At 44.3% G+C, this 21,708-nt stretch overlaps 1 protein-coding gene across 3 annotated transcripts; it reads left to right on the forward strand.

Annotated features, from left to right (window-relative positions):
• The first annotated feature begins 21 nt into the window (after positions 1-21).
• SEC23B (SEC23 homolog B, COPII coat complex component) lies at positions 22-21,504 on the forward strand. 3 transcript variants are annotated; one of them, XM_048937237.1, is made up of 22 exons: positions 22-123; positions 2,381-2,489; positions 2,794-4,826; positions 6,644-6,701; positions 7,326-7,412; positions 7,615-7,851; positions 8,229-8,314; positions 9,102-9,246; positions 9,797-9,955; positions 10,791-10,906; positions 11,715-11,838; positions 12,223-12,303; positions 12,594-12,683; positions 13,055-13,161; positions 13,340-13,493; positions 14,572-14,649; positions 14,909-15,070; positions 15,885-15,971; positions 17,276-17,431; positions 18,670-18,735; positions 19,857-20,540; positions 21,085-21,504. In XM_048937237.1, the coding sequence occupies exons 3-21, from the start codon at positions 4,606-4,608 to the stop codon at positions 19,944-19,946; spliced, it is 2,304 nt and encodes a 767-aa protein (XP_048793194.1). In that variant the 5' UTR covers positions 22-123; positions 2,381-2,489; positions 2,794-4,605; the 3' UTR covers positions 19,947-20,540; positions 21,085-21,504. The 3 variants fall into 3 exon arrangements, with proteins under 3 accessions (XP_048793194.1, XP_048793195.1, XP_048793193.1); XM_048937236.1 differs by having other exon boundaries at positions 78-185; XM_048937238.1 differs by lacking the exons at positions 2,381-2,489; positions 2,794-4,826 and having other exon boundaries at positions 72-185.
• Positions 21,505-21,708: the final 204 nt, after the last annotated feature.

The raw sequence follows: 21,708 nt of genomic DNA on the forward strand, positions 1-21,708 counted from the left end.
TGCTGTCAGGGTCTGGTGATATTTCTGTTGCATTTACTATGTGACAGCTACAGGATTATCTAATCAGTGCTCTGTGTTCTGGCAGCTGCATCGTGGACATAAATGTCAGCTGAAATTCTGAATGTAAGTATTCTGGGAAGATTTGTTTTCCAGATGAGAAACAGCTCTTCTGTCCTGGTAACCAGGTACAGTGAAAAATTTTATAGGCTGTCTTTATGCCCTGAGGATTACAAAAAGTACCAGTGACAGCTGTTTGTATGAAAATACGGTTTGTGATCTGAAGAAGGCATGATAGTGGCATACCATCAAAAAGCATAGTCTTATCTTCCTGTGATGTAGAGCCAATTTCATAGAATCAGAGAATCACAAGATTGGAAAGGACTTACAAGATCATCTAGTCCAACCGTCATCCCATTACCACTGCTACTAAACCAGATCTCACAGCTCCTCCTCCAGGCGCCTCTTGAACACTGCCAGGGACGGCAACTCCACCATCTCCCTTGGCAGGCCATTCCAGTGCCTGACCACTCTCTGAGAGAAAAAGTTTGTCCTCATGTCTGTCCTAAACCTCCTCTGGCACAACTTGTGGCCATTTCCCTGTGTCGTGATCGTTGCCTGGGAGAAGAGGCCAAACCCCCCCTCCCTTCAGCAGTTGTAGAGTGCAATGAGGTCTCCCCTGAGCCTCCTCCAGACTGAACAATCCCAGCTCCCTCAGCTGCTCCTCATAAGACTTGTGCTCCAGACCCCTCACCGGTTTTGTTGCCCTTCTCTGGACACGTTCCAGTGCCTTAATGTCTTTAGTGAGGGGACCAAAACTGAACACAGCACTCGAGGTGCAGCCTCACCAGTACTGAATACAGGGGGGTGATTACCTCTCTGCTCCTGCTGGCCACACTATTTCTAATGCAGGTGAATTTGTGCTTCTTTTGAGCATAGCCTGATATGCTCCTTCTCTGTGCATCTCTAGACTCATGAATTGGCCACAATGTATTAACTGTTTTCATAAGCCTATTGCCCTTTCATGGTGGCCGAAGACATGCTGGAACACGGACTTGTTCTTTGAGGCAGCTAGATACAATTTTCTGACTGTTGTTATCTGGCAGCATTAGAGGTATGATACTGTCTTTGGAAATGTGTGTTCAAATCCTGCTTTGAAAGTAAACAGGCTTTTGAACAAACAGTTATGGAAATTAATTATGTCACCTCTTCCTTGTCCTGTAATCAAGCAATATCTTGAAAAGTCAGCTCATTTTCATAAATGAGAATATTGTGCGTATATGGTACAGTCACCTCTCCACCATCCACAATAACAGAGGGCTGGGCTGAAGTACTAGTGGGCAGAGCAATGTAGATACGTTAACTCTGTTGAGAGAGCCCAGTCTCAGTACAACTTGCTGCCTCTGGCTTAGCTTTGCAGGATGTCTACCCAACTACTTTATCTTTGTGATGGCCTCCCAGCACTCACCAGAAACCACTAGTGGGGTTGATCGCAATAGTGGACCTGTTGCATCTGTCTGTTTTCAGAACTCTGTCTGAAAATAAGCTCTTCAGGACATTTTTGGGGAGGGTGGTGGCCAAGCGCTTCTGCAACTAAATTTTTGTCAAGCAAGGAATTCTGACTCCAGGTAGTAAGCAGTTAGCTAGTATAGACAGAATTCTGGAGGACAGGCTTCTAGAACGGAATGGGAACAAGTTTGGTGGTGTTAGCTAGTGTGTGCACCCACAGCTGGCTGTTTCTTTTGTTGGCAGCATTGTTTCTTGAGGTGACAGGGATACATCTCTTTCTACAGAGGAAGAAGTGTTGTCACAAAGTGGGGGGTGAAATTATGAAGTGTTTGTTCTTTCTCTGCTGCCTTTAACCATGTAGCACGCTGAAGCCTGAGAAAACTGCAGCTTGCTTCACTGACCCTAACCTCAGCTTCAGGCATCTGTTATGTGGCCAAAGATAATTTTACTGAGGTGTGAGGCTGGGATTGCCTCTTATGAAGGCAACCTAACACAACAGTCTGCATCCTGCAGCAGCAGAAATAATGTAAATTGTTTGTGCTCTGCCTCAGTAGAAGACAGCTTTCGTGGAAATGATACGTCATGCAAGTGTGTCACTTCATGCAGTATGGCCATATTTACTGGCAGTGAGAAAAAGGAGGCAGGGCCTATTGCCTATTCTCTGGGAATGGCTGTAAGGAATGGAGAGCTGGTCTATTGAATCCTCTCAATTCTGTTTCATTTGTACTGGCTTCATCTGGTTTAGATGGCCTCACCTTTGTGGTCCACAGTTATTTCACAGTGTTGCAGCTGTAACAAGATGTCTTAAATTTAGAAAAAAAAATGTACCTATAGGGAAAAGTGAAGCAATTTCTCTTTGCTATTTGTAAAATAGGAGCTTGTATGATCTGTTTCATTGAGAGGGACGATCTTTCTGTCATTCTGGATCTTCATGAACCTCTGTGGCCTATCACCTTGATCAAAAAGGGAATAAATATAAAAAGGTAACATTAATAAGTTCAATCTTTTTTTCCTTCCTGACTTCCTTCAGTTTTCTTTTCTACCTGGCAAAGCCGCCCCCTTTACGATGTGGTATGAAATGTAAATGTTTAATGTTTCCAGGAGCATTAACTGCAGTGTCAGGCTGTACTGTGAATGGAGAGAAAGTACAGCTCGCAGGTACTGTTTAACGTGCCTAGCCTTTGCAGTCCAAAGTTTAAGACGTTAATGGCAAACTTAAAGCTTTGATAGTGAAAACTCTGGTTGATTGGCTATTTAGATTTCCCTTTTTTCTTTTTTTCATTTTAGTCTGCTTACACCTCTTACCTCTGTGGGACTGGTGGAGCAATGGTTGTTTACCTGATGCTGTTTGAGTGCCATCTTCTGCCTCACCCGGGTATGGCTGTTCTGAAACTCTGAAAAGAGAGCTCTTATGCTATGGGTGTCCAACCAGTTAGCTTGCCTGGGCCTCATGGAGTGAAGGGGAGTTGTCTTGGGCTGCATATAAAATATGAGGATTGCTCTGAATGTAATGCCTCCTGTCTTATATTTTGGTCCACAAAATCAGAGGCAGGTGATGTTATGGTGGTAGAGGTTAAACCTTCCCATCAGTATCCCGTTACATGTTGTTGCTGTGTGATGGCAGCACAAGGGCAGTCTGACACAATGGCGTCTGTTATGGAAGTGCATATGGAGCAAAGGTGTGGAATTGAATGCCTGTACGTGGAGAAAATGGTACCCACTGATATTCATTGATACTTGTTGAGCGTTTCAGGAGACCAGACAGTGGATGTGAGCACAGTGAGGCAGTGGGTGGTGCATTTCAGCAGTGGTGACAGTGACATCAGCTGGCATCACTGTGTGATGCAGCTAATGGAGGTGACTATGTTGAAAAATAGTGTTATGTAGCTGAGGATTTGCTCTATTAAATAGTGTCATTGTGCTCTTTGTTGTAGTTTTCATGGAAATAAATGGGAGGCATTACTTTCAGTGCTTATATACTTATGTATATATAAGCAACAAAACTTTTAACTATATATTTTTTATAAGAACATGGAAAAAAAATGAGCGCCAGTGAGATACGTGACCTTTTTTTGTGACACAGACACAGCAGTGGGGTTTGGTGGCAGGGGTTGCAGTTCTCAGTGAGTTCTGACTCAGGTGTCGGTCAGAGATTTTGGATGAAATGATTCCTGTGCTTCACCCTTGACAGCTGCTCATGGTTGTGCTTACTGCCAGAAAGCGGTGACAGGGTAAGGCGTGACTGTGAAGGGAGGGGTATTTCTCTCTGGTGAGGAGGGGTTATGAAGGTGTGGTAGAGAGCCACAGTCAGATTTGTGAGTTGAATGTCTGACGTTCCATTTGAGAATTTGCAAGTGATGTATTTATGTCGAAAATATACTCCCAAATTATCAATTTTTGGAAGCCTTGAAACCCGTTCTTAAATCCCTTCATCCAGACGGGAAGCACGCCTGTTTGTCGCTGTTCGCAGGGCCGCGCTTAGCCAATGTACCACACCGCACACACACCATTACGTGAGCTAGCACGAGCCCGCCACTCTGTGAGCACGCTTCCGGCGCGGCGCCATTGCACGCAGCCGCATCGGCAGACACGTCATCCCCGCCTCTTCCACTTCCACACGCTGAAGCCTCCCCGCCATGTCTGGTAGGGGCGCCTTTTGTCTCCATTCGCCCATAGTTAACGTGGCTTCCCTGAAGCCGCGCCGCCACGTTTGTTAGTGTCATGCAGGACGGCGCGCGGAATGCCCTTAACCAAGATGGCAGTAGAAGAGCGGGAGGCGGGTCGTGCGGGTGCCGCCATCTTGTGTGAGGGCAGCCCCATAGCGCTGAGCTGGCGTTGCTGGCCGCGCGGGGCCTGCCGGGAGAGAGCGGCGGCTGTGCGGGCGGGTGAGTGCTGCCGGGGCTCGGGTGCGGACCGCGAGCTGCCACTGACGGAAAGAGCGGGAACATCGGCTGCGAGCTGCGGCACGGCGCCGTTCGCAGACTGGCCTGACGTCGCTGGAGCCTTTTGTCGGCCTTTCGTTCCGTGAGGAGGGCGGGCTGGTATTTGCGGCGTGTCGGACTTCGGCTTCCCCTCTGCGCTCGGAGCTGCCGCGGCCCCATGGCGACCTACCTGGAGTTCATTCAGCAGAACGAGGAGCGCGACGGCGTGCGCTTCAGCTGGAACGTGTGGCCGTCCAGCAGGCTGGAGGCTACGCGGATGGTCGTGCCTCTGGCCTGCCTGCTGACCCCGCTGCGGGAGCGCCCGGACCTGCCGCCCGTGCAGTACGAGCCCGTGCTCTGCAGCAGGGCCACCTGCAAGGCCGTGCTCAACCCGCTCTGGTATGCAACTCTGAGCTGGGGGGCGGGGAGGCTGGGGAGTGTCTGGTTTGTATTTCGGTGTGCCTGATGTCTCTAGGCTGGGCGGATGGGCTGAGGACAATTGGGTGATGTTCAGCATGACCGGGTGCCTGTGTTTTGGCATCGCTACAGGCTCGGGGCAGAGTGGCTGAAGGGCTGCATGGAGGGAAAGGATGTGGGGATGTGAGCTGACAGCTGGCTGAACACGAGCGGCGGTGTGCCCAGCTGGCAAAGTATGTCAATGGCATCCTGACTTGTATCGGCAACAGTGCAGCCAGCTGGAGCAGGGAGGGCATCGTCCCTCTGTACTCAGCTCTGATGAGGCTGTGCATCGAGTGCTGCGTTCAGTGCTGGGCTCCTCACTGCAAGAAAGGCATTGAGACTCTGAAGCGTGTCCAGAGAAGGGCAGTGAAGCTGTCAAGGGTCTGGAGATGAGTCCAATGGGGAGCAGCTGAGGGAACTGAGGTTGTTCAGTCTGAAGAAGAGGCGGCTCGGGGAAGACCTTATTGCACTCTGTAACTACCTGAAAGGAGGGTATGCTGAATTGGGGGTCGGCCTCTTTTCCCAGGTAACGGTGATAGGATGAGAGGGAATGGCCTCAGGTTGCATCAGGGAAAGTTCAGGTTGGATATAGGAAAAAACTTCTTCTCAGAAAGAGCAGTGAGATACTGGCACAGGCTGCCCAGGAAGGTGGTAGGATCACCATCCCTAGAGATGTTCAAGAACAGTGGAGAGACAATGAGAGACATGGTTCGTGGGCATGGGGGAGGTGGGTTGATGGTTGGACCCAGTGATTGTAGAGATCTTTTCCAACCTTAATAATTATGGTTATTCCTAATTCCCCTTTTTTTCTCAGCATGGTGCTTGGTAGCCTCTTTTAGATATAGTGAGTATGTTGAAAGCATTGCGTGCCTGGTGAGATGTGTTGAATGGCACCCTCTGCTGAGCTGCCAGAGCCTGAGATGAGAGATGTGTCCTCAGGGAGGCTGTTCAGCTGGAGATAATATGGAAATGGGCAATCCTGTTATCATCCTAGAGAATGTTATGGTGAATGGTGAAACTTAAACAAAGATGCTGTTTATACTGGTGTTATCCTTTGGGCTGTGGTGTTCATTTGATTTTCTGCTTTCTATACATCCCCTTTTTTATAGGCCATCTCCAGTATGAGTATCAATTTTCTCTGGAGTTTTGCTGAGAAAGTAAGAGGAATAATCTTGTCATGAAGTCATGTTACTATCATACTTCCTTAGAGCTTAGCTTTGGGCTGAAAAAAAACTAGAATGACTAGCAAGAGGAAGTAGGAAGAGGTCAAACCCATGAAGGAAGAATAAGGTCAGGCTTCACTGTACTAGCAGTCAATGTAGTATGTCATAATGAGTTGAGGAGAGGAAACTCGTTGGGGCAGAGAACAGCTAATTTGTTCTGTGTTTGTACAGGATGTGAGTGAATGGCTTCTGCTGCTCTATGACTGGAGCACTCGTGTGCTGTAGCTGTACGAACAGTAATATGACTGAGATAAGCTTCAACGTAGTGAAGGAGTGATTAGATGCAAACCTGCTTACTGCATCCTAAGCTTCGATGGTCTGTTGGTGATCACTCACACTAACAAGCCTGGAAGCAGCAGGACTGCCTCAGCTAATAGGCTTTCTGGCATTGGAACAAAAGTCAGAATCCCTAAAACTATCCATAAAGTTGAAGCATCTGGTTTTCTGATTCTTCCTCATCAGCATAGACAACTGTGAAGCTAGGTTGTGAAATTGTTCCTATACCTATACTAATGCCTCACCTTTCCCTTGCAGCCAAGTTGACTATCGGGCCAAGCTCTGGGCTTGCAATTTCTGTTTTCAGAGAAATCAGGTATGTTGAAGCAGCATTTTCATCTTTTCAGAAAGCATTTTATTGATGACCTTACTGTGCAAAGGATGTTACAAGAAACAGAAATTTCACCTCTCTAGATTTCATCTTGTAGCCTTTTCTCTTGCTGAACCCAGGCCAGAGTGCTTGCTAATGAGTCTGTTATATATGAAATCTTGCTTATTTTCAGTTGCTTTGCCAGTGACTTTAATAGCACGGAGAACATAGAAAATAGATAAAAAGCCATTTTATCACGTTTCCAATTGGTTTTTGGTACATGATGTTTGCTGTTTTTCCTGAGTATGACATTTATTAGATTTGGTTAGACTTGTACCATCAGAAACAGTCACACAGCTAAAACGACAAAACTAAGCAAGTTTTGGCTAATGTGGCTGCTGCTTTAGTCCTGTTCTTAACTTACACTGGGCTGAGTAACTGTCAGTAGTTCTGGCCACTGTTGTGTGCGCTTAGCAAAGCAGCAGCACAGGTCTCTGATGGGTTAACCAGGTTGTTGCGGTTGGTAGTAAATAAAGAATCGAATAAACACATCATAAGACTCTGTACTACAGAGGAGAGCCCTACATTTCTGCCCTGCAGCTTGTCCTAATTTTTGGTCCTGTTTTTCAGTTTCCTCCAGCATACGCAGGCATATCTGAAGTCAACCAACCAGCTGAACTTATGCCTCAGTTTTCAACAATTGAATATATAGTGCAGGTAATGATTCGTAGTTTGTGGTCTCCAGAATTGTATTCTGTGGTATCTTCTGTACATATTCGTTGTACTTAGGATAATAGAAATAAGTAACACTCATGTAAGATGCCTGAGATAGGGCTCATTTTATTCTTTGTCTGGAGTCATTGGACAGTGTCACCTAGCTTATGTACGAGCCTCATAAATCCATCTCTCTCCATATTAGCGAGGCCCGCAGACGCCATTGATCTTCCTGTATGTTGTCGACACGTGCTTGGAAGAGGAGGACTTGCAGGCCCTGAAGGAGTCCCTCCAGATGTCCCTAAGTCTGCTGCCTGCTGACGCTCTAGTGGGGCTTATCACATTTGGCAGAATGATCCAGGTTCACGAGCTGAGCTGTGAAGGGATTTCTAAGAGCTACGTGTTTAGAGGCACTAAAGACCTGACAGCTAAGCAAATACAGGTATGTCCTGCCATCTGTTAGGCCAGTGGTTTGTTCCTCTTAGCTCTGTTGCCACCACTGCTGGTATTTCAAGCACCTGGCATTTGGGAAGGAAAGGAGGTTCAGTGCTCTTAATTATTTTTATGCTATTTCACTCTCAACACCTCTCCTGTCTGCTGCTGTAAATTTTTTGAAAACATGCTCAAGATAGTTTTTTATATCTTACATAATAGAACCATTGATGTCTTCCTAATGAGAGTGCAGATATTCATTATTTCAGTTTTTAATTTCTTTAATACTACAGGGTTGCAGGCTTTAGGCTATATTGCTTGAAAGCAAACAATGTCTAGTGTTTGATTTTGAAGTCTCCTCTGCCTCCTTTTTTTTCTTTTCTGTAGGATATGCTTGGTCTTTCAAGGCCAGCTGTCCCCATTCAACAGGGAAGGCCTCTTCAAGCTCCAGAACAGCCTGTTATTTCAAGCAGGTGAGTGCTACATAAACACAACCAGCAGCAGAGCAGGGTGGGTGCTTCATACCCTTCGGGATCACACTTCTAAACCTAGCTTTTCCAAGAGGTGTTTTTGTAGGAAAACACAAATGGTATTGTCTTGGCAGAAAGATTTCCCTGCATCAAGTGATACAAGTGGGTGAGATTTACTAGAGCAATTTCTTAGCCTTCTCTAGCGTCTTGATTTTGCAGTTACAGGAATGTAATTGCCATTCAAACTGGATTTCTCCTGGAAAAGTATAGCATAGCTGTCTTTGGAAAGCATGTTGTTCAGGGGTCGAACGTGTTTAGAGCAGGAGCCTTTTTGGTTGAGCACCTAATGGGGCCCTTGTTTATGAGTACCAATCCTTTGAGCCTTGCTTGAATGAGTCAAAAAAAAACAGAAACCAGACACAAAACGCAACAGTTGGTAGGCAGGCAGTGACCCCTGAACTGTGAAGCCATATTTGCCTCTGTTGGATACAGTTGTTTGTTTTTATTCTCAGCTCCTCTTTTTCCATGGCAGCTCATTTACCTTTTGGTAGATTAAATCAGTACTAAAGTCCTTTTCTGTGCTTTGAGTGTTTTTTGCCTTCTTGTCAGTTCCTGTTGGTTCCTTTGATCAATTTTGTTACTTTGCACAGGCCTCTTAGCTTGGAAAGTCTGGACATAAAGGAATGTGTTGTGTAATGTTTTGCTTCTGATAACTCTTCCAGTGTAATTAAAGTGTGCTAGGAACAGAGGCACACTTATAGTGGGAAAACATTTCATTTCCATTTTTCAGGTTCCTGCAGCCAGTACAGAAGATTGACATGAATTTAACAGATCTCCTTGGAGAACTTCAAAGGGACCCGTGGCCAGTGACCCAGGGAAAGAGGCCTTTACGTTCCACTGGAGTAGCTCTTTCGATTGCTGTTGGCTTGCTAGAGGTACTTTTATTGCACCTGCTTGTTAGGGATGAGCTGGGCAAAGCAAGCACCTGGCAGTACGTGCTGAGACATATACAGGTTTCAGTGCAGATTGGTTTGCAGCCCAGTCACATTGAAGTGCAGTGGTGCATTTTGTCTTTGCTTGATGTCCGGCATGAGTTCCAGCTGATGTTGAGTGGGCTAGGAATTTGTATTTAACTGTAAACCATGTAAAAGGTGCAGGTGTTTAAAGGCTTCTGATCCTTACGTATATTGCCATGTGAAGGTGATTGTATGTACTCTGATTCTTTTTGTTTGTTTGTTTTTGCAAGGGTCATCTAAGGTAGAAGTAAAAAGAATACTACCTCCTGTAGTGAAGATTGTTGTAGTTTGAGTCTAAACTAGAGGGTGCCTGTCGGGAAACGTGTTGCTGTTTCTCAGGTCTGCCTGTAACAGAGACAGGTCCCTGATGGTATTGCAGAATAATGTACAGATTCCTCTCGGAAGAAAACGTTGTTCTTTTAAACATCTTTTCCCTGAGTTCTAATGTAAGACTGTATTTTTATTTCAGGGCACATTTCCAAACACAGGAGCGAGAATAATGCTATTTACAGGCGGTCCACCAACGCAAGGACCAGGCATGGTGGTGGGAGATGAATTGAAAACACCCATTCGTTCTTGGCATGACATAGAGAAGGACAACGCGAGGTTCATGAAGAAGGCCACCAAGGTAGGTGCTGGTGTCAGCTGGAGGAGAAAGCACACAGAACAGCTTAGGTTTGTTGTGTGGCAAGGAGTGTTTAAACAAATGTGAGTGTTGGAATACAGAGTGGGGATGGGAGGAAGGAGATGACTGAGCCTATGTAGGCAGCTTCCAGTATTCTTCTGTAGGTAACAGAAGTCTTATTTTCTTGGTGTAGAATCAGTCTGTCCAGATATTTGCATAGCTGCTCATGCATGAGCTTTTCTGTGTGTTAAGCTATGAGAATGGTCAAAGGATGGATGAGAGTCTTACTGTTAGTTGCTTCTCCAAGTATGGTCTTGTGCCTTCTCAGAGAGGGAAGTATTTCAGTGCTCTCGTCCAGCTGATGGTGAGTAGAGGTCCTTTTAGCTCGTTCAGGAAAGGGGAAAAAAACAAGCCTGTACTCCAAGAACTGGTGATTTCCAGAAAGGCTCCTTTTTCTCTTGACATGTGAAAGAATAGTTAAAATATTAGGTATGAAATGTGCCTGTCAGCATAGAGGAAGTACTGTGATACCTGTCCTCTTAACTATCACCTAGAAATCTTTAGGTTTCTATCACAAAGAGCCTGTGCTTGTATGATGGTAGCAATTCGTGTCTTCTCTACACTTGCAACTTGCAGCTCAAGTTTATCCATAGGCAAACATCCTAGGAGGAAGAATTCTGTTCAAGCAGACAGCTCCTTACTTTGGCAGCACTGGCAACGGCTTCATTTGTGCTTTGTGCATCAGTGTGTTGACTTCAGCTGGAGAGCAGAGGAAAAATTGCCTGATGCAGCAGCCTAAATATTCCTAAATATTGTGTGTGTTGTCTGTTCTCCCCAGCACTATGAGACTCTGGCCAATCGCACTGCCACCAATGGTCACTGCATCGATATCTACGCCTGCGCCCTGGATCAGACTGGACTGCTAGAGATGAAATGTTGTGCAAACCTCACTGGGTATGTCTGTAACAGGAAACACAAAGGTGGTATTTTTATTTTTTTTGGAGGGGGAGAACAGTTTGAAAAGCAGTTAGTTTTCTATGAGTGCAAAAGGGTGAGATTTTTGTCATTTATTCTAAATTGTGGTTTGAATTTGCCAGGAGTTACATGGCAAACCTCCCCTGATCCCAGTCCGCATTTCTGAAGCCTCAAAGTAGCGTAAGAGTTAACACTGCTGGTAGAAAACTCAGTGTCCTGCTTTGGAGAAAGGTATTCTAAAGCATGATGCAACATGTCTTGCAAATGCCTTCTGTCACCTTCAAATGCCCTGGGAGGTAGCAAGTACCCTTTGCAGAGCTGGTGGGACATAGATCCCCTCTGTTGTGGTGTGTGCGTGACTGAAGTGCCATCAGAGTAGCAGAGCTTCAGGCATGGTGGGTAGTTGCTTTCATTGTGTTGGCCAGATTTTCTCATGCTTAACAGCTCATTTTGCTTTCTTAGGGGAAGTAGGCTGAGCAAGGCTCTCTTTTGGGTAAGGGTGTTTGTAACCAGTGGAAACAGGAGCATTTTTAAGGCAGCTGAAAGGATGACAAGAAATATAGTTAAGAAAGCAAGCTGGCAGAAATGGAGCACTAACTTGTCTGGCTTTGGAGGCATCCATGAATCTACATTCCCTAATGCGAATTCTACCTATGCAGAGGCATGCTTCAAAACAGTTTCTGCCTGTATTTGCATGCATGAGAGTTGGAGGGGTTGTGTCCTTGTGATATGCTTCTAGTTCTCAATTGTTTCAGTTACCTTGTGTGGGTTTTTTTTTCCTTCTCAGAGGACACATGGTGATGGGAGATTCCTTCAACACTTCTCTCTTCAAGCAGACCTTCCAGCGGGTATTCAACAAAGGGCTCAGTGGGGAATTTCGGATGGCTTTTGGTGCAAATTTGGAAGTGAAGGTGAGAGATTAGTTTAATTTGCTGACATTAACTTAGAAGTGCGAGTGCTGCTGATTGGAAAAGTTTTCTAGGTATCTGTGTAGAAAATTCTACGTCTTTGAGGTCAGCTGTATTGCCTTCTTTGGAAAAAGCATCATACTGGAATGAGTGAAGGCATTTTTTATTTAAAAGTTTATTAAATTTGTGGTTTAAAAAAACCAACAACTGAGCTTACGTTCACCAACTAAGGCAGTAGGTTACCTTGATAATGTACTCAAGGATGCTTTCCTTGGCAGCCTTGTATAATCACTTTCTGATCAAAGCTGAGCATCTGATTTAGTCTGTGTGTTCTATTTGACTAACTTGATATATTTTTTTTTAAGAACTATTTTTGTCTTGTTCTAGACATCCAGGGAGCTGAAAATTGCAGGTGCTATTGGACCATGTGTATCCCTGAATGTGAAAGGACCGTGTGTTTCTGAAAATGTACGTTTTCAACATGAAAAGAACAACTATGTTAAGTAGGAAACAAAGGGTGCAAAATTTCTGTCGAAACCTAGAGCTTAGATAGAATGTGAGAAAAGGCAGAGCTTGTTGGACTGAGCTCTTGTCCCATAAAGCTGCCTTCTAACTGTATTACCCTCAGTAACTTAATCCACATCCTGAAGATAAGAAATGCTGGAAGGTTGCCTCGTGTATCTGATCAGAATTTAACATGAGCTGACCTTAACTACTGCCAAGTACTAAAACGCTGTTTTCTTTTCAATTCTATGCAGGAACTTGGAATTGGAGGAACATCTCAGTGGAAAATTTGTGGTCTGGATCCCTGCACAACTCTGGCCATTTACTTTGAAGTGGTAAATCAGGTCAGCCCCGGCTTTTCTTTTTTTGTCTTCATTTTTATATACCAACTATTTGTAACAGGACCAGGAAGTCCAAGGCATCTCTTGTGTTGTGAATGGGTGGTTGCAGAGTAGGTAAATGTTTTGTGCCAAAGTAATATTCATAGGGGTTGTTTGCATATTTGTAAGCTGATAAGTGTCAGGTATGGAATTAAAAATGCACCCAGAACCACTTGGCTTTGAAGGCTCTTATAAAACACAACATTAACAGATGCATGTCTCCTCCATGGTCCGTTTCAAGCTTGAACTTAACTCTGTTCAGCAGATGCCCTGGATTTGTCTCTGTTGTATACAAAGCCAGCCTATGTTGAAGGCTTTCCTTGTTTAATTTGCAGCACAATGCACCAATACCTCAGGGAGGCCGAGGGGCAGTACAGTTTGTCACCCAGTATCAACACTCCAGCACACAGAAACGCATTCGTGTCACCACCATAGCCAGAAAGTAAGTACCTCGTGCTGGTTCTTTGGCAGAATTGCAGAAATGGAAGCCACTGTCTGTGCTGGTATTGTTTTAGCTTTTTATTACATTCATTGGCCACAGAATATTTGGCATGGGGGAAAAATGTGGATTGGGTTTTGCTGATGACAGATTTTGCACTAACCCTTTACTAATCCTTTAGCTGGGCAGATGCACAAAGTCAGCTCCAGCACATAGAAGCTGCATTTGACCAGGAAGCAGCTGCTGTGCTGATGGCACGGCTGGGAGTGTACAGAGCTGAGTCTGAGGAGGGACCTGATGTGCTGCGATGGCTGGACAGACAGCTGATCAGACTGGTAAGACTGATGGAGTGCACTCAGCAGCAGTCTTATTTTCAGTTAAAACGATCTCTTGGGATGAAAACACCATTCTTTTTCCAGTCTGACTCACTTCATGTGTGCTCTGATTGTGGTCTCATAGTATGTGATAACTATGAAGGCTGTATGATCAGTGAGTTGGTGATGGGATAGGTAAACATCCCATCATGGTGAAAGAGTTAAACCTTGAGATTGAAGACGTAATAGTAAAATGATCACACAGGTGGGAAGGGACCTCTGCAGGTCTCAACACTCTGTGTAAGCAGGGCTAGTTTCATGTTACAGTTAGATGCTGTGGGTCTTGTTCAGGTGAGTTTGTATGATCTCCATGGATGGAATTTGTCTTGTTTCTTGGTAGCCTGTTCCAACATTTGTTCACAGTTACTGTGATTTACTATTATTATTTTTTATATCCTATCAGAATTCCAGTTTCTTCAGTTATGTGCTAGGTAACTATACAGAGCATAACATCACACACAGGCACATCAGATGCTGGAAAAAAAAGAGACAATATCAAATAAAAATTTGAGCACTGAAACACATGTGGGTGTACTGCATCCTGAAATGCTTGTGGACTCATTTGTGGTTGATACAAATTTTTTAAATTTATAAGGAAATTGATAAAGATCACCCTGCTGGTCGTGGAACCAGGCCAAAACAGCCCATAAACCATTCACAAACTACTTGCTTTCAGTGAAGCATCTAGTGCTGTTGATTTAGAAGGAAGTAGGAGATGGTGCAGAAGTGTTTCATAGTGTACAAAGAACATTAAGTATGATGATGATCCAGTGGAAAAAAATGGGTGGTACTGGAAGCGCTATTTCATTCTTAAATAACTTTGAATCTGGATTCAAAATAGAAGATTTTTATATACCTAAAATGATAAGATGATTGAATTGTCATTGTCACTCCAGTAAGATACAGAAGCTACTGACCTGTTAAGTTCTTGCTGCCATGTTCATGATTTGTTTGCTCTGTTTGAAAACATACAAAACTCATTCAAAAAAAAAATTGATTCTCAGGGAGATAAACGAAGTTTGCATTTTGCTTCCAACAGTGTCAGAAATTTGGACAATACAACAAAGATGATCCCAACTCCTTCAGATTGTCGGAATCATTTTCTTTGTATCCCCAGGTAAGAACCTTCTTGCAACTATGGGAAAAGTTTGCAAGTGTGAATGATGGTAAAGCACCTTGTACCATCAGTGGGATTCGTGAGGGAAGGAGCAGGTGCTTTTTGAATTTGTCGGGTGGTCCTGTAGTTCAGTGTTAGAAAAAGCTGATAAGTTAAGAACTCTGAGGAGTTCAGTGGGAGACTTTTTTCGGGGGATTCGCTGTTTACAAGGTGCAGAAGCTTTGGTAACTCACTGACACTTCTCATCTTTCTGATGCAGTTCATGTTCCATTTGCGACGCTCCCCATTCCTGCAGGTCTTCAATAACAGTCCAGATGAATCTTCTTATTACCGTCACCACTTTGCTAGGCAGGATCTCACTCAGTCTCTCATTATGATTCAGCCCATCCTTTATGCTTATTCTTTCCATGGACCTCCTGAGGTAAGTCTGTGTTTAACAGAGAGGTGAATCAATGCAAAGTAAAGAGCATGCAGTCGGGATAACAGTAGTTCATTAAGAAGCTTCTTACTTTGTTTTCCTTAGTTAAAGTAATTACTAAGGGGTGAGATGGTGCATTGTACAATACAAGTTATATTTTCAGTAGACTTACTCTTAGCATGTAAATTATACTTTCAGCTGGGCTTTTAAAAAACACATACATGCCTAAAAAAAGAAGCCCCAAAAAGCTAATGCCATATCTGGCATCTTGGCAGTTCAGCAGTGCTGCTGCTTCTCTGCCAGTGGCTGCCATCTCCACCACATAAGTCAGCAAGCCTCTGCCCTTCCAGGTCATTAGCACAGCATTGTAGGGGTTGGAAGGGGCCTCTAGAGATTGAATGAGTCCAGCTGCTTGTTTTCAGCTGTTTAAGCAGCAACATTCAACTGCTATACAGACTTTATTAATTTATGTTGACTGCAGTGCATCTGGCAGGAAAGAAACGCAGAAGCTGCTGCAGAAACACTATAAAACCTTTCTGGCAGCATTTGCCTGAGTGTATATATTAAATTTGTTATTTTTCTTGGCTTCTCAAGATCATTAAACTTGAAAGCCATAGAAATTGCTTTCTCACATACTGCATTTCATACAGTAGCTGAGGACTTGCTGCTTGATTCAGTGATGCCATAGGAGGCTGGTGGTTCTCTGAAACATTCACATGAACAGCAGCTCTTGACAGACACAACATTCCTCCTTACAGCTGAACTGTAAGGTTAATACAGTTTTGAGGTTTTAATGATTGACCTTTATTTTCCATAGCCAGTGCTTTTGGACAGCAGCAGCATTCTTCCTGACAGAATCCTACTGATGGACACTTTCTTCCAGATAGTTATCTACCTTGGTGAGGTACAGTGAGATGTATTCTCTGAACTCTCCTCCTCCTGCCATGCATGCAAATAATGCTACTGTTAGTATGCAGTGAACCACTTGCAAAGCTTACCCTTGGCATAATGGCATCGTTACGCCTGTTCCCATGCATTTGTAATGGATAAAAATCCTACTGGAGTAGTTAAGCATATGTTCTGCTGTGAGAAATAGCCATCGAGTTAGCTTGCGAACTGAAAAAGTTAAAAGAAACTAAAAGCTTCTGCTTTTTAAGTACTGGCTGTTCTTTACAGCTGTTCCCGTGCATAGATATTTAGATCAATATCTAAAGCCTTGGCTTTCCAGTGCCTTTTTCAGTATGAAGACCTGTAGATCTGTGTTGGAATCCAACTGGTTTTGTAAGGGAGCACTAAGGTACTGCAGCTGGATGATAGAAACATCTCACACTCTAAAGAAGTTGTGATGTAGAGGAGGGTGAAGCTGACTTGCTTCTCTCTTCCTTCTCTAGAAATATCCCTTTTATTTGATGCTTTTTTTCCCTCTCAGATTCTTTTCAGTCTTGTCTGGGGAGTACCTTTCATGCAATTTTTTTCTACCTAAACATGACATCAAATTGAAATTTAAATAAGCTCAGCTTGGCTTATGGTCTCACCTTCCTGTTAGTGATTTTTTTGGAGAGGTGTTTTAACTCTTCTCTTTATTTTTGAACTGAGCTACTGACTTTTTATGACTGTTACTAGAATGCTTAAAGTTTGGCATGGTGGCCTGCGGTGATGCACAGTCCACACAAGCAGGAGTTGTATGGTGGAGTCAGTAGTGACAATAAGCCTTCACACGTTACTTTAAGCAGTGCCTACCTACCTCAACTGTTGGGAAGCAAGAGACTCAACTGGGTAAAATTAGACAGTGGAAATGTTAAATGTATGAACTGCAAGTGAAACTATAAACTATGTGTGGACCTTGAAAAGAATGTAAAGCAAAGACTGTTTCACTTAAGACAAAATCAGGTTTGGAATGTCACTGATTTATAAATACTTTACGCTTTTAAGTTGAGGTAAGCAGAAGCATAATGGCTTGAAGTTCACTTTGAACAATCGGCTCTTGTACTGCACAGCCTGCTACCCAATTCTGTGTTTAGTGCATGTTCTTAAGGAACAGACAGAAACTAAACAATACTATTGACAGAATAGTGAAAGCATGTGTTTGTCCTGCTCTGTGTAAGCAGAAATGCACGTAATGTTCTGCTACCTTAAGATGTGCTGGTTAAGGGTTGGCCTGTCGACATCTCTGCAATCTCTTCATTTCCTCCCTGTCCCTGTGAACAGACTATTGCACAGTGGCAGAAAGCTGGTTACCAAGACATGCCTGAATATGAAAACTTCAAGCACCTACTGCAGGCTCCATTGGATGATGCCCAGGAAATCCTGCAGACCAGATTCCCAATGCCACGTTATGTCCACACTGAACATGGGGGCAGCCAGGTAAGGAGGTTTATCCAAAAACCTTCTCTGTTGAACAATGCAAATATCAGTCTTTTCTTGCTTTACTAAGTAAACAGTTCTGTAAGTTAAACACAGTGGTTATTTAGCTCTTAAAAGTAAGAGTTTGTATATTTTCCCATGAGTTCTGAATGCATCCATGTCTTTTAATAGGCCAATTGCTCCTTGCATATGTTTTTGACTTCTGAGGATGGAAAGAGAAGGGGAAAAAAAAAGCCAGTGTAAATATCTTTATATTCCTTGAGCGGTGGGAAGTGAATAGTTTTGCTGTGTACCTAAACTTCCTGAGACAGGGAGTGCAGTTAGTTGGCAAGGGCAGTCAGTCATGCTGAATGTTTGAACATCTGCTCTTTTATTCTTAGATGCCAGGTGAGAATATAAAATGGTCTCTATTTGGACTTCCTGGAATTACAGTAGTTCAGTGTGTGTTTATTGCTAGCCTGTTGTTTGTAGAAGTGGAGAGGCAGGAATTGGTGCTCCAAAACTAAACTATTAATGTAAGCATGTTGCCCTGATTCTCAACTAACCACTTTTCTGATGTAAGGAAAAGGGTTTACTATCAAAGTGAAATTGCTGATGCCATGTCCATGTTGCATGAAACTAGAGCTGCCCTGCTTGACAAACATTGCTTGCTATAGGAGAGCACTTGGAGAAACTTAAAAGGTGATGTTACAGTTTTGAAATGGAGGGCAGAGAGTTTTCTCATAGAAATCTGCCACCACCAACTAACTCAAGAATAACAGCAGGGAAAGGAATGCATTCAGATTCTCTCTCTCTTTTTGAGATAACAGCAGCATACCCTGACTTTTTTAACTTGATTCCTCCTTTTCCTCCTCCCAGGTTTCTTCCTCAATCTCATTCTGCTATGTGATGTTCCTTAACGTTATTTCTTTCAAAACAGTTTGTAAAACTGTAACACATTGTAGTAGTACTGTTGTCTGTTCCATGGGAGTCACAGCTGTGTGGTAAAATCTTTCCCAAACATTTATCCTTTCAGAGTATTGCCATTAAAAGTAAGCAGATTCTTGTTTTTAAGTCCAGTGAAATTGTTTATGAAACAAAGCTCTTTCTGAACTCAGAAACTTGTTTCAGTTAAAGAAGTATTTTCCTTGTAAAAGCAGGCAAACATCACCAGTCATGTGTCTGAGGAGATAAGTGTTAGGGGAGCTGACATTTCTATCATACTGCAAAAATGTTTTTCCCACATTTTGTCTTTATAGGCTCGATTCCTGTTGTCTAAAGTGAACCCTTCTCAGACCCACAATAACCTCTATGCATGGGGACAGGTAAGCAATGGAAGAGCCACTTGTGTTTGGGAATACGGTAAAACGTACATTCAAATAATTGTCTGCATAGTTGGTGTCCCATTTTATCTCATAGTATTTGGCCTCAGACTGGGAGTGTGTTGTATTTGTCCTGCTCTAACAGCTTTTTGCAAGACATACATGGTTGGCTTTGAAAAACTTTGAAATAGTGCTTTGGAATACAAGGAAACAAGGTTATTTCTGTGCACCAGTTGATCTGTGATGAAATTACTGTATGACATTGTAATAGCTGTAGCATTTTAAAAGACAGCAGAGTGGATAGGTTTGTCTCTTAGGCAGCTTAAATTCTTACTCATCCTGATAATTGAAGTCCATGGTTATCAAGATAAAGAGTTCTGGTGGTGAGCACTAGATTACACTATGTTCAGAATAAAGTTTTCAAGCCTGGACATGATGAAACGTCTGCTTCTGTTCTTGGATGGAATTTCCCCCAGGTTTTCAGCATATTGTGATATGGTTGTTTTTTTTTTGCTTTTTCTAAAGGGTGGCTGTCCTAGTAGAGGTGCTGCAGAACAGCCCAGTACCTCAGCAGCCTGATGACAGCAGGAGATGAGTGGTTTCCAGCAGCAGTGCTTTTGTCTCTGTCATCTTTCCTGTAACCAAGTTACCTAAGTAGTGCACAGGTAGACAAGGAGAATGTATTTTGTGGCTGCTACTGATGGAAGCAGCTGATAGAGAAACTCTTACAGGTTTTAGATGAGCTGATGTGGAAATTATATTTGCCTTCTGCTACAAATCTGATGTAAAAGCTCTTAGTCCATAGTTAGTGTATTTAGTTTTCTGTAACTAGCATACAGATACGTATAGATCTGATTTTTCTATCAATAATAGTTTTTAATGTCTTCTGCCTTGTTTCCATAGAGCCTTGAGCAGAAACCTTCCTAATGCGTTAGAAGGAAGAGACTTTTCTGCAACAGTGCAGGTGGCACTCAAAGATACTGTCAACTAGCAGACTACCCTTCAAGGGGAAAAGGTTTAGCAGGCAATTAGCTTAGTGCTGACATTTGCTTTGCTTTTGCTTAGTCCCCAGGGCCAGCAGCGCTATTTCACACTCATTATTTATTTCCTTAATTTCTTTGCAGGAATCAGGAGCCCCAATCCTGACGGATGATGTCAGTCTGCAGGTGTTCATGGACCACCTCAAGAAGCTGGCGGTGTCCAGTGCAGCTTGACTTGATTGAACCCAGCAGCACAAACGGCAGTGACATACATCATGGTGACGATGGAAGCAGAACGATTTATTTACACTTCCTTTTAGACTAAGGTTTTTAAGTATTAAATAAATACGTGGGGAGAGCTTAGTACTTTGCCCTTCTAGATATTAATTTATTTGTACTCCTTTTTACCTCTATTGTTTATGCTATTTTCTCATACTGTATCGGGAGCCAAAGTATGTTTTATCCGGTGTAGGTCTTTGCAGCCTTAGGTTAATATGTAATGATCTGTGGTCTGAAGTGGTGGCATTAGGCAACCAGGGGCTGAATTAATGGAAAATAAAACTGGATAAGAAAAGCATTAATACTGAGTGCTGACCCCCATTGAGCTGTATGTGCGTTTTTGAAAACACACCACCAGGGGAGGTACCAACTACTACAAATAATGCCACTCGCTGCTCTCTAACACATGGTTTCAGTCGCGGATCTGAAGTTTCACGTGGAAACAAAGAGGGACGTGAAGAAAATACAGTGCGGAACACTTCTGAAGCAGAGCAGCGGGGCTGGAGGTCGGCGTGCAGCACCGTGCCGGCGGGCACCTTCTGGTTCCCGGTAAGGAATCCCGAGATCTCCGCGCGCCGCCATCTTCCGCTCCCGCCCCTCAGCTTTAGCGCGTGCGCGGCTGCGCGCGCACACTACCGTCATCTTTCGGCCCCTCCCCTTCCCCCCCCCAGCCAGGGTGCATGCGCGTAGCGGCTGCCCCGCGCACGGGAGTTACTGGGGGCGATGCGGGCGGCGCTGTGGAACATGCGCTCGGCGCTGCTGTACTCGATAGGCGGCTGGACCGTGCTGGGGGGCGTGCTGCACTACAGCTACAGCAGCGGCGGCGGGCACGGTACGGGGCCGGTGCGGCCCTCTGAACCCGAGCACGGCGCCTCAAATCGCCACCGCGGGGCGGGGCTGGGGCGGGAGGGGAGAGCTGGGCTGAGGGGCCGGCAGGGGGCGGGGCCTGGCTGAGGTGGGCGGGCGCGCTGGGCGGAGAAAGTGGCGGGGAGTCTGAGCGTATCTGTGGCTGCTGCGTTGGCCCGAGGAAAGGATGGCGCGTTTTAATGCGAAGTTCTTTCGTTTCGCTTCGTTTTCTTTCCCCGTTCGTTAGAAGATGAAAGTGATGATAAGGCGAACGAAGAGTACTCTAGAGATGTGGTGATTGCAAGTAAACCCATGGGGTTAAACGTCACCACGGTAACGACGTACCACAAGGAATTGCCTCCTCTCACGCGGCTGCTCCGGCGTATGACAGAGTATTTCACTTCCAGCAGTAGTCCTCCCCCCTCTGAGAACTGAGCCGTCAGGGACACGGAACGAGGGACGTTGTGCTGTGCAGGAGATCCTGAGGATGTGGTCCTGTCATCTGGCACCATGCTGTCGTCTGTCGGTCTGTCACATTGTTGAAACAAAACAACAGATCCCTGTCCGAAATTCCTTTGTAAAACTCGCAGGCTTTCTTGCCTCTTCACATCAATGCTGTTCTTTGCACATGTACTCAAATTATTAAATGTAAACTAGGTTCTGTGGAGTCTCGTGAGATGGTGGTGAGCTGGAGTGCTGCTCAGGGGGCTGCCACGTGCCCTTCACTTTGTGAAGGTTTCCCAGCATAGGGGCTGCTGTGCATGAGCTGCTTTCTCAACCCATTGGGTCCAAAATAAAACATTAAAGAATTATTAAGCGGCAAGGAATGCAGTTTAATCTTTGAGGTGTAGGAGTTGTTGTCATCCTTCAA

This window comes from Lagopus muta, chromosome 2 (assembly GCF_023343835.1).
Source record: "Lagopus muta isolate bLagMut1 chromosome 2, bLagMut1 primary, whole genome shotgun sequence".
NCBI lineage: Eukaryota > Metazoa > Chordata > Aves > Galliformes > Phasianidae > Lagopus > Lagopus muta.